General features: G+C 47.8%; 1 protein-coding gene across 1 annotated transcript in view; it reads left to right on the plus strand.

Moving 5' to 3' along the window:
• Nucleotides 1-25119, plus strand: part of LOC137433730 (ubiquitin carboxyl-terminal hydrolase 37) — a 149500-nt gene that overhangs the window by 87962 nt on the left and 36419 nt on the right. Inside the window, 3 exon segments of the mRNA XM_078786177.1 lie at nt 19118-19279; nt 19282-19420; nt 19537-19862. Of these exon segments, the coding sequence (XP_078642303.1) occupies nt 19118-19279; nt 19282-19420; nt 19537-19862 (627 nt within the window).

The following is a 25119-nucleotide window of genomic DNA, read 5'->3' on the forward strand; positions in this document are numbered from 1 at the left end:
CCCCATAACCCCTCCCCTCCAAATCTTCCCCATCACCACTCCCCTCCAAATCTTCCCCATCACCCATCCCTTTCAAATCTCCCCCCTTGCCCCCTCCCTCCTAAACTACCCCCTCACCCCTCCCCGCCAAGACGCCCCCTCGCCCCTCCCCTCCTAGACTCCTGCCTCACCCCTCCCCTCCAAATCTCCCCCATATCCCATCCCTTTCAAATCCCTCCCCTTGTCCCTTCCCTCCCAAACTCCCCCCTCACCCCTCCCCTTCAAATCTCCCCACCCTCATTGCTTCTCAATTTCCCCCCGCTCACTCCCCCTCCTCAAAGCGTCCTCCCCGCTTCTTCCGCCTTCAAACTCTCACCTCCATCTCCCCCAACCTTCTGCCTCGCTCTTCCCCCTCCTCAAATAACACCTCATTGTGGCTCACCCAATCACCATCAAACCTTTTGTCCGCCCCATCCTTCCCTTTCTCCGAGCTATTCTGAAATCTCTGACACACCTTCAACAGCTCTCCCTAACTCTTCCACCTCTTCCACATCTTACCCTACCCCTCCTCCCCCCTGTTCTGTATCTAATGCTCCCCCTTCCTCTTCATTAACGGTCTGGACCTCAAACATCCGGGGCCTTCGTTCAAACTTAACTGATCTCTCCATACAGGTTGCTTCTGTCAAACCAGACGTGATCTGCTTAACAGAAACTTTCCTCCTTTATGATGTCTCTGATTCCATAGTATCTCTCCCGGGCTACTCCCTCCTCCGGTATGATAGACCTGAGCCTCGTCCTGGAGGCGGGGTTGCTATCTTTATCAAAAACTCTCTTCCTCACTCGCCCTGCACTGCACTCTCTCCACCTCACCCCCAGGAATACCTCTGGCTACGGCTTCCCCTTCGCTCCCACCTCTTGTTCATATGTGTGTTGTACCGTCCACCAAACAGTGATGACTCCATCTACATCTCGCTGTCTGATGATATGGACCAACTTCTATCTACTCATCCCAACTCTCTCTTCCTCATATGTGGTGATTTCAACTGTCATCATGCCAGTTGGCTGGGTGTAGGTACCTCTCTCACCAGCCATGGCTCCTCAGCAAAGGACTTATGCGACTCACTGGGACTGACACAATCTGTCAATTTCCCGACCCGGATCTCAGTCAACGGAACATCTTCTCTTCTGGACTTGGTTATGACTAACTTCCCTGAAAATGTCTGCTGCTCTTCTTCTGCTCCGATTGGATCATCTGATCATGTCCTTGTTAAAGTGGACATCTCTCTGACCATCCTCAGGGAGCCTGCTCAGCGTCGACGAGTCTGGCATTTCACTCAGGCCAACTGGCACGGTCTTCAAGCAGCCATCAATCATCTGGACTGGTCTCCCATCTCTACCACCTCTGACATCAACTCATCCTGGGAATTCTTCCAAAGTAAATTGCTCTCTCTCATGCACAGATTTATCCCATCTCGTCTTCAGTTGTCATACCCTTCCTCCCGTCCATGGTACACGGAATCTTGTGGTGAGGCTGTTGCCCAGAAACAACTTGCCTTCGTCTCCTGGAAAGCAAATCCAACGGAAGGAAATCTCATTTCCTTTTACAAAGCCCGAAACAAGTGTGTGTCCACCCTCAGGAGAGCCAGGAAACAATATCTCTCCATTCTCAAGACCGAACTCTCTTATCTGTCTCCCTCTTCCAAATCCTGGTGGCGTCTGGTCAAATCTGTTTCTGGTGTTTGTTCCCCCTCCATCCCCTCCCTTACCTCAAACGGCTACACAGCTGACTCCGCACGTGAAAAAGCTGAATGCCTCAACTCTGTGTTTGCCTCTAAATCTTGTGTCCCAAACCCATCCCTCTCTGTACCCACCATACCCAGTCGTACCCTGCTGCTCCTGGACTCCGTGTCCTTTCCTCCTGACAAGGTGGAAAAGTTTCTGTCAACCCTCGACTCTGATTCTGCAACTGGACCCGACGGCATCAGCCCACGGGTCCTAAAATCCTGCTCTGCTGCTCTATCTCACCCTCTCTCTGTTCTCTTCACCCTCTCTTTTGCTCAAGGTCAACTGCCATCTGCTTGGAAATCAGCCAACATCACCGCTTTGCACAAAAAAGGTGCAAAAACAGATCCTAGCAACTACAGACCAATCAGCCTTCTCCCAATTATCAGCAAAGTCATGGAATCCATCATTACTTCGGATATGAAATCTTTCCTCTTCTCCAATGGCTTGATCTCTGATCATCAATTTGGTTTCAGACCAGGTCACTCTACTCTGGACATGCTGCTTCTGCTGTCTCAACAATGGATGGAGGTCCTCAATGCCAAACAGGAAATTAGAGCTGTCTCCCTCGACATATCACGTGCCTTCGACACGGTCTGGCACCCCGCTCTGCTCACCAAACTCTCCTCCTTTGGTATCCATGGAAATCTCCACGCATGGCTGGCGGACTTCCTCTCTAGTCGTCGTCAACGTGTGGCCCTGAATGGGTTTCTCTCATCTCCTCTTCCTGTTCAGGCTGGAGTTCCCCAAGGCAGTGTTCTGGGCCCCGTGCTTTTTCTGGTCTTCATCAATGATCTCTCTGACTCTCTCGAAAATCCTCTCTATCTCTTTGCTGATGACTCCACTCTCTGCCGCTCCATTCCTCTTCCCTCAGATCGGCAGTCTGCTGCCTCCTCACTCTCTGAAGACCTGGACAAAATCACAGACTGGTCAAACAAGTGGAACATGTCTTTCAAGCCTGACAAATCTCACACTCTTACTGTGTCTCTCCGAAAAGATCGACTGGACAACCCTCCCATCTACTTTCTCAACAATCCTCTCCAAGAAGTTCTGTCGCTCAAGATTTTGGGTCTCACTATCTGCCATGATCTTTCTTGGGAAAACCACATTTCCAAGCTGGCCTCCAAAGCCAGTCACCGACTGGGCATCCTCCGTCGTGCGAAGTCCTTCCTCGGCACACCTGAGCTCCTCACCACATACAAGGCTTTCATCCGCAGCTCAATGGAATACTGTTCTCCCCTATGGGCCGGTGCTCCTGCCTCACACCTAGCTCGGCTTCACGCTGTTGAAACCAAAGCTTTCAGAATTATTGGAATCTCCCGCGATGAAGCTATCTCTGAGGGCCTTTCACTCACTCACCGCAGGCAGGTAAGTGGTCTTTCTGTCTTCTACCGACTCCTCTCCGGCCTTGCACCCCCAGCTCTCTCTGTGCTCTGTCCCCCAAATATTCCTACAGGTCGCACAAGATCTGCCAGCAACCCTCTGATGGTTAAACTGCCGAAATCTCGGCTCTCTGCTCACCTTCACTCTTTCATTCCTCTTTTCTCCCGCCTCTGGAACAAACTCCCTCACTCCCTTCAATCCCACTCCTCCCTCCAGGTCTTTAAAACAGCTGTTCACCACCATCTCTTATCTTCCCCCATCCAAAACCTTGATCTTTTCTACCCCCGCTAATTCACCCCAGATCCACCTTGTTTGAAATTCCAACTTCTTTCCTGGAAGTCCTGGCAGTGTCCATATGTTTTATACCTCTCCCACCGCCCCCTTCCCATGCCCCCCCCCCCCCCCCAAAGCCCTCGCCCTCTCTCAGATCTCTCGATGTCTCCATGTCTCTCGGTCCCTGCTCTCAAATGTTGTGTTTGTGTCCTTCCCCCTCTCTCCCCATCTTGTCTACCGCTCCCGATGTTATATGTTTTATGTGTCGGTTTGTCTTTCTGTGTGATTAATGTTCGCTCTTTCACGAGCCTCGATCTTGTATACAAAAAAAAAAAAAAAACTGCCAAAGTCTCCTTCCATGGCACAACAACTGCTAAAGTCTCCTTCCATGGCACAACAACTGCCAAACACTCCTTCCATGGCACAACAACTGCCAAACACTCCTTCCATGGCACAACAACTGCCAAACACTCCTTCCATGGCACAACAACTGCGAAAGACACCTTCCATGGCACAACAACTGCCACAGACTCCTTCCATGGCACAACAACTGCCACAGACTCCTTCCATGGCACAACAACTGCCACAGACTCCTTCCATGGCACAACAACTGCCAAAGACTCCTTCCATGGCACAACAACTGCCAAAGACTCCTTCCATGGCACAACAACTGCCAAAGACTCCTTCCATGGCACAACAACTGCCAAAGACTCCTTCCATGGCACAACAACTGCCAAAGACTCCTTCCATGGCACAACAACTGCCAAAGACTCCTTCCATGGCACACAACTGCCAAAGACTCCTTCCATGGCACAGCCATTCGTATCAAACTGTCCGTGACACAGCACAACCCAGGCATCATCAAACAATGCACTTCACCTTTCACTCTCGCCTTGGAATTTTCAACACTTCCTGACTTGTACACACTGGTACCAGCAGTGTCACTAAATGTCTCACATGCACCTGTCCCACAAGTGAACACAAACCTAATAAGAGGATGATTAGCCACAGAAAGGGGCAAGGAAAGGACATGGTTGTGACATGGCATTAAACTCCTGGATGTCAGCATGATAAAGGATGGATTGGCAATGTTATGTGCAGCATGCCATGCCTCACTTCAACCCAAAGAGACCATTATCCCTGCGATAACAGCTCTACTACCTATGTTTTTTTGAGACAGCTGATTCTCCTGCAATGTTCAAGCACGGCATGAGCATCATCAAATTAATAACTTAGTTTCTCAACCCATGGCAAGTTCCGGTCATGGCATGCGACTGCCCTATCTTTGCGTTGGCAAAAACAATTAAATGGCAATGGCCAGAAACGAATGGAGAAAACAAAATGCTTATCATGTTTGGTGGACTGAATCGAGAAAAGGTACTTTGGAGTGCTGTTGGTGGAATCTTACACTCTTCTGGATGGACTGCAGCGCTTACGGAAGCAGGTGTAGCTACGGCCGGAATAGCTGACTTTCCTCAAATGCTCCCATATAACCAGAACTCTTCATGCGCACATGTTACTGCTCTTACTTTGGGCAAGTGACAATGTGCAGCAATTCATGGAGATGATGCAGACTTTCCTTAATATAATAAATCTATGAGTGAATCATCGCCCACATTTCTTTGTCACTCTTCAAATGTGATTGTGCAAAAGCTGACCTTCCATCCACACAGTTGTCCCTGCGAGAGGTAGTAGTACATAGTGTAAAGAACATTTGAATCATTCACAGTACTTTATGAACCCATATTTAGCACCATTGCATACCGTTGTGGTAATCACCAATAATTCTTGAGATTCATATGATGGCAATGTCACTTTTGTCAAAGTCGGATGTCCGATTGAGACACTAAAGACACCGTACTGAAGATACAAGCCGTTTAATATGGAAATCGCACATATGCGGGAAAAGGGTTGCTATTCAGATTCCATGCCAGATCCTTACTCAATCGTTTTACTGCGCACTTTGTTTATAAGCACGAAGGCAGTTTCGGCGGAGCAAAGATAACCATCTCCACAGGAAGCTTCCCCCAAGGACATATGTCATGCCCAAAGCATCTCACATGCAACCTTGAGGGTCCCTCTCCAGGATGTGGGTGTTTCGTACCAGGGCAAGAAAAACACACAGTTCCTTTCATTGTTGGATAAGCAGGAAGAAAAACATGAACCAGCTTTTGGCCTTGAAGCAAAATGCAAGATAAATCAAAGGGTAATGAGAAAAATCACATTCACAGCCTGTCAGCCGTCTAATAAGAAAAAGTTCAATAAAACAATTCTCAGTTCCCACACTTTACATACTTTGTTTATTGATTAATACTAGCGTGAGATGGTTGAGATGAGAACCAGGTTGAGGTGGTTTGGTCATGTGTTGAGGAAGGATGAAAGTGACTGGTTGAGAAGAGTGATGGAAATGAATGTAGAAGGAAGTAGAGGACGGGGAAGATCGAGAAAGACTTGGCTAAAGATGGTGGAAGAAGAAATGCGGGCAAGGGGGTTAACAAGGAGAGATGCAGAAAATAGGGCAAAATGGAGAAGATTGTCATGGGGACCGCAAGGCTAACCCCCGCTCTAGCAGGGAAAATGGCCTTAAAATGCATGTTGTGTTGTTGTTGTACTAGTGTGACTCGACATTCTCCTCGCACCTCACCACACATCATTTCAGAGGGATAGGCATCTTTGACCGTTTTGCGGTGTTTTGGGTCTTTGGGGTGTTTTGGGTCTTTGGGGTCTTTGGGGTCTGTTGGGTCTGTTGGGTCTTTGGGGTCTGTTGGGTCTTTGGTGTGTTTTGGGCGATATGAATAGTCATATCAAAGTAATAACTTATATACTCCGATGACAAACACTGATGTGTACAAATGTACCGTAAGTGCATTTGGCTTCAAATTTGTTGTCATTGTTATGAGAAACTATTTAATGTACGATTTTATAACGTATATCTAAATCTGACAACCATTTTGGAAATGTTGTACGATTCAGGAAATCACGTCTTTATTTTTTGGATCCTTTGATAAAGTCAGAGTAAATATATATAAGTACAAACTCTGAAAGTTTTGTGATTTTGTCCAACATGTACCAAGACCACAAATGGCAACACAGACAGACATCTCTTATGGTATAGATATGGAAAACACTCGTAAATTAGTAATCACTCTCTCACCCCCAACACCTTGATTTTGTACTATAGTATTTTCTGTACCTCTGCAGCTTGGCAGGTAACCTGAGCCCCTCCCAAGGAACTTTCTGGTTTCGCTTCTGCACACAATTACACAAGATCGGATCCCAATTGGTGTAATGCTTCTTGACGTTGAATAATCTTTGGGACGAAGACTCGAGAGCTTGGCATGTTAACTATACCTGTTTGGATTAGACTAAACCATTTTATTGAAAGAAAAATGACCTGCATGGGGTTAATGAAAGATTACAAACGAGCACCAATTGTGTGGCAAAATAAGCATTGTAAAGCAAAATAAGCAAAGAGTGTGCGGGTAAGGTGGTCGAGTCACCGAGTCATGATGCTTGGTCATGTTTGATTGCTTGTGGAATTGGTTCTGTCATCTCGTGTCATTTCAACACAGTGCACTGTGTATTCAAGGACTCCATTACACTGATGGGATTGGATGGGCTGTGCCGTCTGCTCAAATGTGTTTGGAGATGTTTTTGATGAAATTTTGGTATGGAGATAATGATGAAATTCTCACTAGTCTTACAAGAACAGGCCTTTGAAATGTAATGCCCTGCAAAATTCCTTATATTGTAGGGGCTGTGCTCCCACGTCAATCGGAAGAATGGACGCGACAAAAAGCTGGAATTCGTCCGAGTTTCTTTATTGTCACAAAACAACTCGGGTACTCTGAAAAGCCTGTTTATCGGGCAGCAATATATATACACACATTATCCCGGAGCGTTTGCCCGGGAAAGGCGAGAGGGGGCGTGGCCGGGCGTCCTGGCCGCGGCCTGGCAAGTTGAGGGCGGGCATGCCCGGGCGTCCCGGACGCGGCCTGGCAAGTCGAGCGGGCGTGGCCGGGTGTCCTGGACGAGCCCGGCATGGTGATCGCTCCGCGTCCTTGGTAGGTGCAAGGCGATTGTGTAAACCCAGCGGGAGCCGCTACACACGTCCCCCCAGAATCGACTTGCACCGGCAGGGTCAATTTGAGGGGGGTCCTGATGACCCGGCCGAAGCGACCCCTGGCGGGTCGTGGGGGGGGGGGAGGGGGGGGTCCGGTGTGGTTGTGGGCGGTCGAGTGGGGGGCACCATGGACGGGGGGCGAAGATGCGGCGTTGCCAGGTAACGGGCAGGATGGGGCGAGGCTGGCCTTGGGAGACGTCGCAGAGCAGGACAGTGTCCGCGAAGGGGATGTCGGCCAGGCGGAGGCCCGTGTCCGCCGCCCGGAGGGCTTGCACCGTGGTGTCGGTGGTTTGGTCCGCCGCCATAAGCGCGAAGTCCACGCCGAGGTGGACCACGTTCGCGCTGGCCCGAGAAAGACAGTCGGCCACGGCGTTGTTTTTGCCGGCGACGTGCCGGATGTCCGTGGTAAACTCCGACACGGTGGAGAGGTGGCGCTGTTGGCGGGCCGACCACGGCTCCGTGACCTTGGCCATTGCGTAAACCAACGGCTTGTGGTCGACGAACGCCGTGAAGGGTCGGCCCTCCAGGAGGTGGCGGAAATGGCGAACGGCCAGGTGTAGACCGAGGAGCTCACGGTCAAACGTGCTGTATTTGAGCTCGTTCGGCCGGAGCTGCCGGCTGAAAAATGTGAGTGGCTGCCAAACCCCGTTCACCCATTGCTCATGTACGGCGCCCACCGCGTAGTCGGAGGCATCCGTGGTGAGGGTGATGGGAGCGTTGAGCACCAGGTGAGCGAGCAGTGTTGCGTCGGCGAGGGCCCGCTTTGAGCTTTGGAAGGCCGCGTCCATTGCTGCGGACCAGACGATGTCGTGCTTGGCCGGCTTGCCCCGGAGGGCTTCGTAGATGGGCCGCATGAGTTGAGCAGCGCGGGGCACGAAGCGGTGATAGAAATTCACCACTCGCAGGAATTCCTGCAGGGCCTTTATGGAGCGGGGACGCGGAAACGTGGTGATGGCCTCGACCTTGGTTGGCAGCGGCACGGCCCCGTTCTTGGTGATGTGGTGGCCCAAAAAATCAACGGCCGTCGTGCCGAAGTGGCATTTGGCCGGGTTGACGATGAGGCCGTGCTCGCTGAGGCGCCCGAACAGTGTTCGGAGGTGGAGGAGGTGCTCGGCCCGGGACGTGCTGGCGACGAGGATGTCGTCCAGGTAAACGAAGAGGAACGGCAGGTCACGCAGCACGCCGTCCATCAAGCGCTGGAATGCCTGAGCCGCGTTCTTGAGGCCAAACGGCATCCATAGGAATTTGAATAAGCCGAACGGCGTGATGACAGCCATTTTAGGGACGTCGGCCGCCCTGACAGGTACCTGGTGATATCCCCGTATGAGATCGATTTTTGAAAAAATGACCCGTCCTGCCAGACGGGTGGAGAAGTCTTGGATGTGCGGGATCGGATACCTGTTGGGGGTGGTAGCGTCGTTAAGGCGGCGGTAGTCGCCACATGGGCGCCAGCCGCCCCCTGGCTTTGGGACGATGTGTAGTGGCGAAGCCCACGCGCTATCGGAGCGCCGCACGATGCCGAGGTGTTCCAAAGCGTTGAACTCGGCTTTGGCCACGGCGAGCTTGGCTGGGTCGAGGCGGCGGGCTCTGGCGTAGACCGGCGGGCCCGTGGTTGGTATGTGGTGCTCGATCCCATGTCGTACTGCGACGGCCGAAAACGTCGGCCGTGTGAGGGCCGGGAACTCCGTGAGCAGGCGGGCAAACTCGTTCGCCGCCGGGAGGGCGCATGCCAGCTCGGTCGGAGCGGAGCTGCTCAATGTGCATACCAGGGAGCTGAAGGTCTCGGCGTTGAGGCGACGCCGTTGGACGTCCACCAGCAGTCCGTGTGTGCAGAGGAAGTCGGCGCCTAGCGGAGCCATGGGCACGTTTGCGGTTACAAACGTCCAAGTAAAGCGTTGGCCGCCGAAGCAGAGGGTGACGTTGCGCGGGCCGAAGGTGCGGATGGCCGATCCGTTGGCCGCAACCAAGGAGGGGCCGCAAACCGCGGACTGCCTGTCCTGATCAGAGGCGGGTATGACGCTCAGTTGGGCGCCGGTGTCGCACAGGAAGCGCCGCCCGGGCGCTTTGTCCGTGATGAAAAGTAAGTTGCCCGTGTGGCCGGCGCTCATGGCTGGTAATGAACGCCGGCCCGGCCGTTTCCCGGCCTGCCGAAGGTGCACGGGGGTCGGCATGTCCGGGCCTTCTGTCCGAACCTGGCATGATGGTAACACCACGCTTGGTCACGTGGAGGCCCCGGTTGTCGTGCTGGAGGTGGTCGGCTCGGCGTAGCGGCCGCCAATTGCGTCGGCAGTTCGGTCGTCGACTGTGCCGGGTGCTCGGGTGCCATGGGCGTTACGGCGGTGGGCCCCAGGTCGCTGCTGCAATGCGTTGGCCTGCCGCGGAGATCTTGTCGGCTTCCCTGGCGAGGGCGCGGGGATCCGTGATCGTCGTGCTTGCCAGGGCGAAGCGTACCGGGCTAGGCAGCTGATGGAGGAACAGCTCCCGGAACAGGAATGCCGGAGAGTGCTCGCCGAGCAGCGAAAGCATTTAGTCCATTCGCTCGGACGGGCGCGTGTCGCTGAGCTCGGGCAGGTCGAGCAGGCGCCGTGTGCGTTCCGCCGATGGGAGGGCGAAAGCGTCGAGGAGGAGCTTTTTAATCGCGCCGTATTTGTCAGCGGCTGGCGGGCTCTCGAGGAGGCTCAGGGCGCGGGCCGCGGTGGCTGAACTGAGCGCTGCTACCACATGGTGGAAGCGGGTGTCGTCGGCCGTGATGCCTCGCAGGGCGAACAGGGAGTCTGCCTGGGCGAACCAAACCGCCGCGTGAGCCTCCCAGAAGGTAGGCAGTTTAAGGGCAACTGCCGTGTCCATGTCGGTAGGTCACCAATGTAGGGGCTGTGCTCCCATGTCAATCGGAAGAATGGACGCGACAAAAAGCTGGAATTCGTCCGAGTTTCTTTATTGTCACAAAACAACTTGGGTACTCTGAAAAGCCCGTTTATCGGGCAGCAATATATATACACACATTATCCCGGAGGGTTTGCCCGGGAAATGTGAGAGGGGGCGTGCCCGGGCGTCCCGGCCGCGGCCTGGCAAGTCGTGGGCGGGCATGCCCAGGCATGCCCGGGCGTCCCCGACGCGGCCTGGCAAGTCGAGAGCGGGCGTGGCCGGGCGTCCCGGCCGAGGCCTGGCAAGTTGAGCACGGGCCTGCCCGGGCGTCCTGGACGAGCCCGGCATGGTGATCGCTCCGCGTCCTTGGTAGGTGCAAGGCGATTGTGTAAACCCAGCGGTAGCCGCTACAATATCCTCTATTGTTCAAGCATAGTGTTACAAAAAACAAGAGAAAAATGACCACAGTGTGGTCACCAGCTGCGACGCGTAGAATCATGAGGATATCCGTTGCAATATGCGCTACCAAATTCGACCAGTCATTAAATTATACGCATGCACTCGTGTCTTTTTGTCTTTCAGTTCTAGTCTTGTCCTTTGTTTTGCGACGCAACATGCTTCATCGACTGATTACATAGAATGTATGGACGTGAATCTTATTTCTGTTCTGTTTTGGTCTGAGGTAAATGTCCATGCAACCATATTTCACCGGTTAAGTGTGACCATATTCCAAGACTCACACTGTGGTCACTTCTTTGGTATTTCTCAATTCGCTGTATGTCTATTTCTATTGTGTACCTGGTACCTGCATACGCTGGGATTCTGCTGGTGGACTAAGCATCCCCGAGGCTCGGCCCCTGTGCAAATTGTTTTCATGTGTATATGTGTCGGAATGGGACTTAGAACTTGGGACTCAGAAGACTCAGAGAAAGGAGCAACGGATATATTTATTAGAACTCGTTACACAAGCTTGCGGAAAGCAGGGTGTCGCATGAGGTTCACACAAAATGACCAACACTACAACAAGATGCTCTGAAATAATTCGATTTAAACTTGCTATATATAAAGAATATAGGGTGTGGCTTTAGCTCACAAGATACAGAGAAAGGATGGGCTCATTGGTCCTCCCACCATAGTCCCATCCTGTTGTTCAGTTTAGCTAAAGGAAGTTTATCCAAGGCCACTCATGGGTTAGCTCAGATAAGGAGATGGTCAGAAATATGTGGCAACATGTTTACAACTTTCTGTATAGAGACCTTGGTTGGGAAAGTACAAAGGGAGTGGGCACTCATAAATGTGTCAGCCCACAGGATATTGGCAAAGTCATGTGGGAGGCTGAGAGATAGCAGCTGCCACCAAGGCCAAAGAGGGGAACTAAGAGATTATGCCATCCCAGGGCAAGAGCTCACAAGCACAGGACTCCTTATTAGGGTATTACACATCCTCAATGCACAAGAAAGGACTAAGTATTATAAAAGAGTACAGCAATCAGTCAAAACAAAACATATAATTGGTTATACTTGGTAATTGGTAAAGCAGCAAGAAATACAAAGGGGGAGGGGCAAAACAGCTCCCTACATATGTATATATATATATATATATGTGTATGTATATATGTATGTATATATGTATACATATATATATATATATATATATATATATATATATATATTTATTTATTTATTTATTTACTTGCTTATTTATTTACTTATTTATTTATTTATTTATTTATTTATTTACTTACTTATTTATTTATTTACTTATTTACTTACTTATTTACTTACTTATTTACTTATTTATTTACTTATTTATTTACTTATTTATTTATTTATTTATTTACTTATTTACTTATTTACTTATTTATTTACTTTATTTATTTACTTATTTATTTACTTATTTATTTATTTACTTACTTATTTATTTATTTACTTATTTACTTATTTACTTATTTACTTATTTATTTATTTACTTATTTATTTATTTACTTATTTATTTATTTACTTACTTATTTATTTATTTACTTATTTACTTATTTACTTATTTACTTATTTACTTATTTACTTATTTACTTACTTATTTATTTATTTACTTATTTACTTATTTATTTATTGTTACGGACGCGGTTAAAGATGTTATTTTACCGAGCGGTGGTGTTGCCGCGACCGAACAGTTATTCCCCGACTAGAACCCGATTCCACCCAAACGTTGGCCGTATCGCACCGCGGCTGCCCAATATGGAAAACTCTAAAGCGACCGAATGCAAAGAGGAAAACGAAGGCAAAGAAAGGTTTGGAAATACGACTAAATTTATTTACTATTCACACACATAAGCAAAAAGACAGCAGTCACGTTTATTTACAAGCACATGAGACGCAGGTGACACAGTGAAAATACTAGCTTATACAGACTTATTGTTACTACCCAGGGACAATAGTGTAGCAGCATAGCAAACCTGTTGTGCATTTTGTGATACAAGCACCAAATTTGGCACAAATGTACATTAATATGTTGCGAACATTTTCAGATATTGGGCCACTTGAAATTCCGTAATTTTTTTTTTCAAATTTTTTCAAATTTCGTAATTTCAAATTTTTCGGGTGACACCGTCACAATTTCGGTCTTCGAGGCCGGCCGATATAGTGGGGCGGCTTAGCCCAAATATTCAAAAGAATTGTGCATTTTGTGATACAAGCACCAAATTTGGCACAAATGTACATTAATATGTTGCGAACATTGTGTGGTCAGCAATGAAGACGAGAGTCTGAATTACATGTATGCAAAAGACCTTGTGAACCAGTGAAGCAAATACACGGGTAAGCATGAATTAAATCTAGGGCATGATATAATTTCCATGATGTTTACCTCTACACTCAATGGTGGAAGGAGGTAATGTTTTGATCCCAGCTTGTCTGTATGTCTGTTTGTCTGTTAGTCCACAAAATTCCAGACAAAGCTTGTAGTAGTGGTAGTTGTAGTGGTAGTGGTGATAACAGAAATTGTTATATAGAACTGAACTTATATTATCATTATATGCAGAAAATAACTTCATTTCTATATGCCCTGCAGTGGACAGGTTAATTGGTTTATGCACTGAAGGGGTCACCCTGGTGTGCACTGCTGTGTTCTGCCTCACTGAGTTGTTCAGGTATGATGTACTCAGCACAAGCTTCCGGTCGGCCCGGAGGTGGGGGTGCGGGGCCTGTCACGGAACGTCAAAACAAACGGCCTGCCGGGGCCGCCCAAAAGTCGGGCGTGAGGGGCGCGTCCACTAATGGAACGCCTCTCGCTTCCCAGATCGAGGGCCACGTGGTCAGGAGAACCTCGTCCCTTCCGGTCACACTTTGCCTATCGGCCGGCCTCGAAGACCGAAATTGTGACGGTGTCACCCGAAAAATTTGAAATTACGAAATTTGAAAAAATTTGAAAAAAAAATTACGGAATTTCAAGTGGCCCAATATCTGAAAATGTTCGCAACATATTAATGTACATTTGTGCCAAATTTGGTGCTTGTTTCACAAAATGCACAATTCTTTTGAATATTTGGGCTAAGCCGCCCCACTACAAGACAAAAGGCAGACTACGAGCACACTTACACGGGGAATGATGATAGGACTGGCGGGAGATGGATGGCTGGCGGGATAGGGAGGTCCAACTGGTCCTGCCCCGATCGACTCGTTGGGCAGCCGCCGCCCCTTCGCGGCCCTGCTCCAAACTGCCGTCCAGGCCTCACGCTGCTGTGGCTGCAGTTGCGGTGGCTCCAGCTGCAGTAAAATGCAGTTGCGGTGGCTCGATCTGCAGCTCAACTCTGGACTTCTCTCGCAGTTTCGGTGGCTCGATCTGCAGCTCAACTCTGGACTTCTCTCACAGTTTTCGGTAAAAGCTCATCATCTCCTTTTGGAAACGCCCTGCCGTGGGTTATATAGGCCCCACCCCTCAACCTTCGCGAACCTCCTCGATGTTTCTCTCCACACCCTCTCCAAGTCCAACCTCTTGTTCGTGGTTGGTTGAGTGGGGCTGACTCACTCCTCCCCTCTATGACGAGGTGGGGACCCGCCTTTCTTCCCCAACCCTGCCTCGTGGCCAATGGTGGATGAAGAGAAAACCACCCAAAATGCAGTTGGCAATTGACGAAAAGGGGGAATGGAAGTTTTGGGAGTGGGAATGAAGGGAATCTATCTCTTTCACTGGTGCAATGGAGTATTTCAATTAATGGGAGACACAGCCTTACCCTAAAACACATAATAAGATATAAGCTATCGAACAGGGGTATTCTATGATTAGCTGTTGTGTGGATGCTTTATGGACTAATTATGGGACGCCCTTTGACCTTTACACAGCTCCGGAGGCAGGAGGCGCAGAATAAACAATAATAATAATACACACAATCAAAAAAATACAGTCCTCATATCCGCAACTATATATATATATATATATATATATATATATATATATATATATATATATATATATATATATATTAATTACACCTAATTTGTGTCAAGTTCTGTGAAACGACATTGATGTGAAAACATTCATATTGTCTTTGTTGCTAAATTTATTCTCGTTTCTTCAAACAAATCGTGATTTTAGTCCGCGATGCTCTTACCTCATACCAACGCACGTCCGAGTGTATGCGCATGCGCTGTTCAAAAAGGCACCCCAACAACAAGAACAACAACGCCGTCCTCTCATAGAGCTGCTCGTCACAGCTAACAACAACATTGCCCCATTACAACATTTTGTTCTACAACAACTGTGGTACCGCCACGAAAGGATGATTTACAATGCAGTCAGATTGAAAATCTTAAAATAGAAACACAATCGAAAATCCTCTTTCATGACGCAAACCCAACATTCTTCCCCATTGTGGAGCACACACATGAAGCCGACAAGTTACACACACACACACACACACACACACCTACACACCTACACACCTACTCACCTACACACCTACACACCTACACACCTACACACCTACACACACACACCTACACACACACACACCTACACACACACACCTACACACACACACACCTACACACACACCTACACACACACCTACACACACCTACACACACCTACACACACACCTACACACACCTACACACACCTATACACATACACACACACAGATACTTTGAGTCCCGGTAGATCTCGGTTCCATCTCCTGAATTCCACATGTGGAGATAGCAGCCAAGAACAGCAACTTGCACATGCACGCGGACACATAGACAACCAGTTGTTTGAAGACAACCTGAAAATATTCCAGAGCCAACTAAGGAAGCAACAGCAAGATGTTACAAATGCCCCTGAGAAGGATAGACTTGAAAACTTTTGGAAAGGAATCTATGAAGACCCAAAATCACATGAGGCAGATTGGATCCAAAACTTGGAAGAGAAAAAGCAACACCTAGAGGAAATGACCCCAGTGATTTATTGATGAAGGAAAAAGAAAAATTGCAAAAATGCCAAACTTTAAAAGCTCAGGCACGGACGGAATCCCATACTTCTGGCGAACAACGAGATGCTCTCCACAATCACTATGCTCGAGCATTCAACAAACTTATCCGAGAGTAAAAGGTAATGCATGAATGGCTGACACCTTCCTCATCATAAATTCCTCATACAGAAATTATGTACCACCACCTAACATGAGGCAGAACAGAAGGGATGCAAAAAAGGATGCTACAAAACAATAGACCACCTATTACCAAACAAGACCATACTCGAAAATTCCAATAGGAAAAATAACCAAATTATCCACAGCATAGATAGACTGTAAAAAGAAGCTTATGATTGTGTTCCACATTCATGGATGATAAAATACATGTAATTGTACAAGATGAACCCACAAATAATCAAACTGATAGAGACAGCAATGGAGCCATGGAATACCATATTGATATTACAGCATTCGGAATGAAAGATGGAAATACCAGGAGTGAAGATACACTACATGGCCAAAAGTATGCGGACACCCCTTCTAATTAGTTAATTCGGCTGTTTCAGCCACACCCATTGCTAACAGGTATATATAATCAATCATACAGCCAGGCAATCTCCATAGACAAGCATTGGCAGGAGAATGGGCCGTACTGAAGAGCTCAGTGACTTTCAACGTGGCACCGTCATAGGATGCCACCTTTCCAACAAGTCAGTTCGTCAAATTTCTGCCCTGCTAGAGCTGCCCCGGTCAACTGTAAGTACAGTGCTGTTATTGTGAAGTGGAAACGTCTAGGAGCAACAACAGCTCAGCCGCGAAGTGGTAGGCCACACAAGCTCACCGAACGGGACAGCTGAGTGCTGAAGCGCGTAGCGCATAAAAATCGTCTGTCCTCGGTTGCAACATTCACTACTGAGTTCCAAACTGCCTCTGCAAGCAACGTCAGCACAACAACTGTTCGTCGGGAGCTTCATGAAATGGGTTTCCGTGGCCGAGCAGCCGCACACGATCCTAAGATCACCATGCGCAATGCCAAGCATCAGCTGGAGTGGTGTAAAGCTCAACCGCCATTGGACTCTGGAGTCGTGGAAACGCTTTCTCTGGAGTGATGAATCACGCTTCACCATCTGGCATGAATCACGATGAATCACGCCGACGGGCGAATCTGGGTTTGGCGGATGCCAGGAGAATGCTACCTGCTCAAATGCATAGTGCCAACTGTAAAGTTTGGTGGAGGAGGAATAATGGTCTGGGGCTGTTTTTCATGGTTCAGGCTAGGCCCCTTAGTTCCAGTGAAGGGAAATCTCAACGCTACAGCATACAATGACATTCTAGACGATTGTGTGCTTCTAACTTTGTGGCAACAGTTTGAGGAAGGCCTTTTCCTGTTTCAGCATGACAAAGGCCCCTTGCACAAAACGAGGTCCATACAGAAATGGTTTGTCGAGATCGGTGTGGAAAGAACTCGACTGGCCTGCACAGAGCCCTGACCTCAACCCCATCGAACACCTTTGGGATGAATTGGAACGCCGACTGCGAGCCAGACCTAATCGCCCAACATCAGTGCCGGACCTCACTAATGCTCTTGTGGTTGAATGGAAGCAAATCCCCACAGCAATGTTCCAACATCTAGTGGAAAGCCTTCCCAGAAGAGTGGAGGCTGTTATAGCAGCAAGGGGGGGGGGGGGAGTGTGCATGATTTTTTTTGGCCATTTTTTTTTTTTTTTTTTTGGGTTTGACCAATTTGTTTTTGGTTTGGGCAACTCCATATTAATGCCCATGATTTTGGAATGAGATGTTTGACGAGCACATATTCGGGTGTGATGTTTGGGTGTCGACATACTTTTGGCCATGTAGTGTATGATGAGGAATCTTCCAGGGAGACAGCCTTTCACCCCTCCTGGTTTCCCCAGCCCTGGACCCACTGAGCAACCTCAATAATGAGCAAGGACGTGGATACACCCCAACGTCAACGAAGAGAATGTGCAAAGAGGCAAAAAAGTGACATCTACTGTACAAGATTTAAAACTATGCACGTGACCCCCTTTCTCTGAGCCAGGTCGCATGAATTGTGATCACACCTCCCCCCCCCCCCCCCCACACCCCTTCTTCCCCCAGCCCTGTGGAAGCACTTTATTTACTTCAAAACAAAATCCACAGCTTCACTTTATCTCAAAGACCAATTTGTTGTATTCACATGTGCGGAGAAGTTCGCTTGTCAAACACCAAGCTCACCTCTAGTCCAGCGAGGTTCAATCCACATATTTATGCAAAAGCTCCGAGGCAAGATTTAAAATCCCACAGTTATCACAAAAAGCAGCTTCTCCATCACTCTTGGTTTCAGCTGAATTGTCAAGGCACAGAATCTGATAGAATGCTTTGGTTGGGCCAAGCTAAGCAAAAACAAGTTTATCTTGGTCAAAAGAGAAGTGGTGAAATGTACATACAAGCATATGTGGCAAGCACTACTTGCTGGCTACAGCAAGAAGAAGGGTTCTTCTAGTTTTCACTCCTTTAAGCAAACAGATTTATCTACACTTTTCTAGTTCTAAATCGAGATTTCTGAAACCATCATACCACACTGGCATCCTCCCCGTGAGTCATAATTTAATTTTAACCACAACACCTTACCCAACCTGAGGCGGACACTTCGAGACCTATGAGAACTCAGTTCTACATTCTTAAACACACATATGGAGATACCACCAACACACACAAACCCCACCGCAGTGAATAAAAACCACCTTTAGAGGCCATTTTTCCCCGCAAAGCGGGGGTTGGCCTTTTTCGGGAACCATGGTTGTTGTTTTTTGGTCCCCTTTTTGAAGCAATGTTTTACGGCCGGATGCCCTTCCTGACGCCAACCCTTTTTGCCGCCTTTAACGACAAACAGGGAATTACCAGTGAACTGGTACTTAATTAGCCGACCTCGGAAGGATGACAGGCTGAGTCAACCCCCCTGGCGTTAATTCAGCGATCGACCGGGATTCGAACCCAGGATCCTAGGATCCTAAGCCGGCACCCTAGCCGCTAGCCAAACACCAGGAATAGGCAAACAAATAGGCAGTGAATGGGCAAACAAAACTGAAATCACGTCTATGGCTAAAGTGGTGGGGCTCAGGTTACCTCAACCCCCCCCACCACCCCCCACACACACACCCGCCCTCCTCCTCTTCATTGTGCCACTGTTTGTGTGCCAATCAAGTTATTTGGTTATAATGACCACTAACTTTTTTTCTTCTCCTTTTCTTTGATGGTTGAAACAGACTAGTGTGAAAAGTCAACAACGAAATAGAGATGACGGGATAACTGAAGAAAAGCTGCTCGCCATGGCTTTTGAAATCAGCCAACATGATGCTGTCGAAGCTGCATCAAACGAGGTGCTCGAGCTAAGTTTTGGACAGTCCAAGGAGACCCAGGAACGTCCAGAGAAGTGATTGCCCAACAGGTCAACAGCAGTTCTGAAACTGGTTTTTGTGAAGATGAGGAAGATTTTAATATTGTGGAGGCGCACGAGGTGTCTGCCAAGCCGAACCAACATACCGACAGCTTGAGTTCTACCTTGTCTGGTAACTCGAGGAATAAGAGCACAATGAGCTATGACTTTTTTTTTGGAATCTCTTTAGTTACTCGGCCTGTGTCTAATAATCTAATAAATGATTGTTGTTTCTTTCTGACCTTGCAGGCACTTTGGATGCGGAGAACTGGACATTGGAGTCTGGTGGATTGCACGACTCATTTAAAAGAGATAGGAAAGGCGAGGCCAGAGAAAGAGACATCTATGGGCATGAAGGAGGGGAGACTAAAGGTGGCAGCACGGACTCTGAGCAGGCAGTGGACCTACCTGGGCAAGGCGAAGAGGACAAGGAGAATCGGACGCCATCAGTTCCGGTAGCAGGAGGTGTTGATGGGGCAGTCTGTGAGTTGGACTGGATAGACAAAAGCCGAATGACCAAAGAACAAGAAGAACGAGAACTGCAAGAAGCATTGGAGCAGAGTCTTCGTGAGCAGGTACAGTGCAAGTCAGCCATGTCAGGAGGTGATCATATTTGACTCGCAGGATCATCTTTGTTTACCACCCCCACCCACTTTCCCGCATGTGTACGTAATAAATATATGAGCTGTTAAAACTAAAAGGCTTTAATCTTCTGCAGACACTTAGGCAGTGTTTAGCTGCAGGTTTGATGGCCTAAGAGCCTAAATTGATTTCTTGCCTGTTTGGCTGATGCATTTCAATTTCTGCTATCATGACGATGTGGTGAATCGCCATTCATGAAACGTTTCTAATACTCAATCCCATTAATCAAATTTGTATTGGCAGGAAAATTGACAAAACTACAAAGGTCGGTTGCCATCACCTAACTTCACTCCGTTGGAGGATTTGAAAGGTGTAGGTTTTAGTGTGTTCTTCTAATTTGGTTGACCTTGCTGCGATGCAGCAGAAGGTCTGACTGGTTCCAGTCCAGCAAGATGATAACTCTGGTCTCAAATCCTCCAGCTTTCGGAATTATGGTGATCATTGGGGAAAGATTGAGTTCCTTTGCTTATTTTAGCGGACTTTCTGCAGGAGAAAATGTCAAAAAAATAAAATAAACCCAACCCTCCAGCTACAATCTTCATACACAATGGTCCAATATTACATCAGCCTAGTTTATGCCATCTACAAATCGAGGTAAGCTCAATATATCCAAGGAGAAGTGTGTAACTGGAAGCCCACATCATATCTTGGCCTGATTAAATGTATATCCAGTCATCCCAGAACAACAACAACAACAACAGGCATTTTAAGGCCATTTTCCCTGCTAGAGCGGGGGTTAGCCTTGCGGTCCCCATGACAATCTTCTCCATTTTGCCCTATTTTCTGCATCTCCCCTTGTTAACCCCCTTGCCCGCATTTCTTCTTCGACCATCTTTAGCCAAGTCTTTCTCGGTCTTCCCCGTCCTCTACTTCCTTCTACATTCATTTCCATCACTCTTTTCAACCAGTCACTTTCATCCTTCCTCAACACATGACCAAACCATCTCAACCTGTTTCTCTTCACAGCATCAATCACAGGCTCTATTCCCATCATCTTTCGCAATTCATCATTTGTCTTCCTCTCTCTCAACGATACTCCACACATCCACCGAACCATTCGCATTTCCACCCTTTCCAGCCTTCGTTGCTGCTCTACGTTCATTACCCATGTCTCACTCCCATAAATCATAACACTTCTCACACATGCAGCATACACCTTTCCCTTCAGCTTCAACGACACTCCCCTCCTCATCAGCACGCCACTCAGTTCCCGAAACTTCTTCCATGCACATCTCACTCGAGCAACTGTTGCCGAGTCTGATCCACCTTCTCCATTCAGCATGTCTCCAAGGTAGCAAAATGTTTTCACACCTTCCAGCTTCATGCCATTTCCAAGATCCAACTCAACATTTCCTCCATCTGTAGCTCCCTCTGTGCACACCTTACACTTGAATGTAGCTGCCACACTGGTTAATGACACTCTCAAACCACGACATTTTTGATGAACCCACTCAGCGCACATTGTACATTGAATGGAATTCACTCCGACACCCTTCCTGGACACACAGCACACGGCCACTTCCCAGTTCTTTCCACCTCACCACATGCTTTACCACTTGCCATCACCTTCGTTTTTCCGATATTCACCTTCAGACCTTTTGTCTCCATACATTCCTTCCACTTGTTCATCTTCTCCTTCAGTCCATCCATACTTTCTGCAATCAACACCAGATCATCTGCATACAATAACTCCCATGGTAAACCCTCCTTTACGTTCTGAGCCAGCACCTCCATCACAGCTACAAATAGTAGTGGACTTAGTACCGACCCCTGATGCACTCCCACCTTCACGTCAAACTCACCACTGTTCCCGTCCTTCGTCCTTACAGCTGTGCGCGCTCTTTTGTACATTGCCATCACTACTCTGATCAACCATTCCTCCAGAACCAGTCATCATCTACCATCATCACCATCATTGGACCAATTGAAATAGTCACCATCATCAGAACAACCAGTCATCCCAGAACATTATCATCAAATGATTATCCAGTCATCCCAGAACATTATCATCAAATGATTATCCAGTAAACCCAGAACATTATCATCAAATGATTATCCAGTCATCCCAGAGCATTGTCATCAAATGATTATCCAGTCATCCCAGAGCATCCCAAAGCCTGGTGTTGGCTTAGCGGTTAGGGTGCCGGCTTGGGATCCTAGGATCCTGGGTTCGAATCCCGGTCGATCGCTGAATTAACGCCAGGGGGGATGACTCAGCCTGTCGTCCTTCCGAAGTCGGCAAATTGAGTACCAGCTTGCTGGGATGAATGATCCCGGTGTGTACCCCGGTTTAGAATAGGTGCACCGTATCCCTGCGCATCGTAAGAGGCGACCAAGGGTTGGCGTCAGGAAGGGCATCTGGACATAAAAACATTGCCTCAAACAGGGAACCATGATTGTCATGGGGCCCGCAAGGCGAAGCCCCGCTCTAGCAGGGAAAATGGCCTTAAAACGATCATTCATTCATTCATTCCAGAGCATTATCATCAAATGATTATCCAGTCATCCCAGAGCATTGTCATCAAATGATTGTCCAGTCATCCCAGAGCATTATCATCAAATTATTATCCAGTCATCCCAGAGCATTATCATCAAATGATTATCGAGTCATCCCAGAGCATTGTCATCAAATGATTATCCAGTCATCCCAGAACATTATCAAATAATTATCCGGTCATCCCAGAACATTATCATCAAATGATTATCCAGTCATCCCAGAACATTATCATCAAATGATTATCCAGTCATCCCAGAGCATTATCATCAAATGATTATCCAGTCACCCCAGAGCATTATCAAATGATTATCCAGTCAACCCAGAACATTATCATCAAATGATTATCCAGTCAACCCAGAACATTATCATCAAATGATTATCCAGTCACCCCAGAGCATTGTCATCCCAGAACATTGTCATCAAATGATTATCCAGTCATCCCAGAGCATCGTAATCAAATGATTATCCAGTCATCCCAGAACATTATCATCAAATGATTATCCAATCACCCCAGAGCATTGTCATCAAATGATTATCCAGTCACCCCAGAGCATTGTCATCCCAGAACATTGTCATCAAATGATTATCCAGTCATCCCAGAGCATCGTCATCAAATGATTATCCAGTCAACCCAGAACATTATCATCAAATGATTATCCAGTCAACCCAGAACATTATCATCAAATGATTATCCAGTCATCCCAGAACATTATCAAATGATTATCCAGTCATCCCAGAACATTATCAAATGATTATCCAGTCAACCCAGAACATTATCATCAAATGATTATCCAGTCATCCCAGAACATTATCAAATGATTATCCAGTCAACCCAGAACATTATCATCAAATGATTATCCAGTCATCCCAGAACATTATCATCAAATGATTATCCAGTCATCCCAGAACATTATCAAATGATTATCCAGTCATCCCAGAGCAACAACAACATGCATTTTAAGGCCATTTTCCCTGCTAGAGCGGGGGTTAGCCTTGCGGTCCCCATGACAATCCTCTCCATTTTGCCCTATTTTCTGCATCTCTCCTTGTTAACCCCCTTGCGCGCATTTCTTCTTCCACCATCTTTAGCCAAGTCTTTCTCGGTCTTCCCCGTCCTCTACTTCCTTCTACATTAACTTCCATCACTCTTCTCAACCAGTCACTTTCATCCTTCCTCAACACATGACCAAACCATCTCAACCTGTTCCTCTTCACAGCATCAATCACAAGCAATATTCCCATCATCTTTCGCAATTCATCATTTGTCTTCCTCTCTCTCAACGATACTCCGCACATCCATCGAACCATTCGCATTTCCACCCTTTCGAGCCTTCGTTGCTGCTCTACGTTCATTACCCATGTCTCGCTCCCATAAATCATAACACTTCTCACACATGCAGCATACACCTTTCCCATCAGCTTCAGCGACACTCTCCTCCTCATCAGCACGCCACTCAGTTCCCGAAACTTCTTCCATGCACATCTCACTCGAGCAACCGTTGCCGAGTCTGATCCACCTTCTCCATTCAGCATGTCTCCGAGGTAGCAAAATGTTTTCACACCTTCCAGCTTCACGCCGTCTCCAAGATCCAACTCAACATTTCCGCCATCTGCAGCTCCCTCTGTGCACACCTTACATTTGAATGTAGCTGCCACACTGGTAAATGACCCTCTCAGACCACTACATTTTTGATGAACCCTCTCAGCGCACATTGTACATTGAATGGAGTTCACTCCGACACCCTTCCTGCACACAGCACACGGCCACTTCCCAGTTCTTTCCACCTCACCACTTGCTTTACCACTTGCCATCACCGTCTTTCCGATATTCACCTTCAGACCTTTTGTCTCCATACATTCCTTCCACTTGTTCATCTTTTCCTTCAGTCCATCCACACTTTCCGCAATCAACACCAGATCATCTGCATACAACAACTCCCACGGTAAACCCTCCTTTCCGTTCTGAGCCAGCACCTCCATCACAGCTACAAATAGTAGTGGACTTAGTACCGACCCCTGATGCACTCCCACCTTCACCTCAAACTCACCACTGTTCCCGTCCTTCGTCCTTACAGCTGTGCGCGCTCTTTTGTACATTGCCATCACTACTCTGATCAACCATTCCTCCACTCCTAACTTCCTCAATGCCCATGTCAATACTTTGCGTGGAACCCTATCGAATGCTTTCTCCAGATCAACAAACCCAAAAAACAACTTCTTCCTCTTCTCCATGTACTTCTCCTGCAACTGCCTCACAATGAAAAGCGCATCTGTCATTCCTCTTCCTGGCATAAATCCAAACTGCATTTCGTCGATCTTCACTTTCTTCCTTATCCTCCTCTCCAACACCCTTTCCAATACCTTCATTCCATGCTCCAATAGCTTTATCGCTCGGTACGAGCCACACTCCAGAGGGTCACCTTTCCCCTTGTATAGAGGGACGAGGGTACTCAGTTCCCAAACCACTGGAATGCGGCCTTCTTTCACCACCAGATTACAGATCTCTGTCATTCTCTTCACACCCCAACTTCCTGCTGCCTTCAACATATCTCCCACAACTCCCGTCGGCCCTCCCGCTTTTCCACTCTTCATTGCTTTTATCGCTTCCTCAACTTCCTTCTCAGTTATCTTCTCTGCCGGTCCTAAAACTGGGTTACTCTCGATGTTGCCATCCCATTCATTCTCTGTATTCA

The sequence above is a fragment of the Myxine glutinosa genome, chromosome 10 (assembly GCF_964187855.1).
Source record: "Myxine glutinosa chromosome 10, kmMyxGlut1.1, whole genome shotgun sequence".
NCBI lineage: Eukaryota > Metazoa > Chordata > Myxini > Myxiniformes > Myxinidae > Myxine > Myxine glutinosa.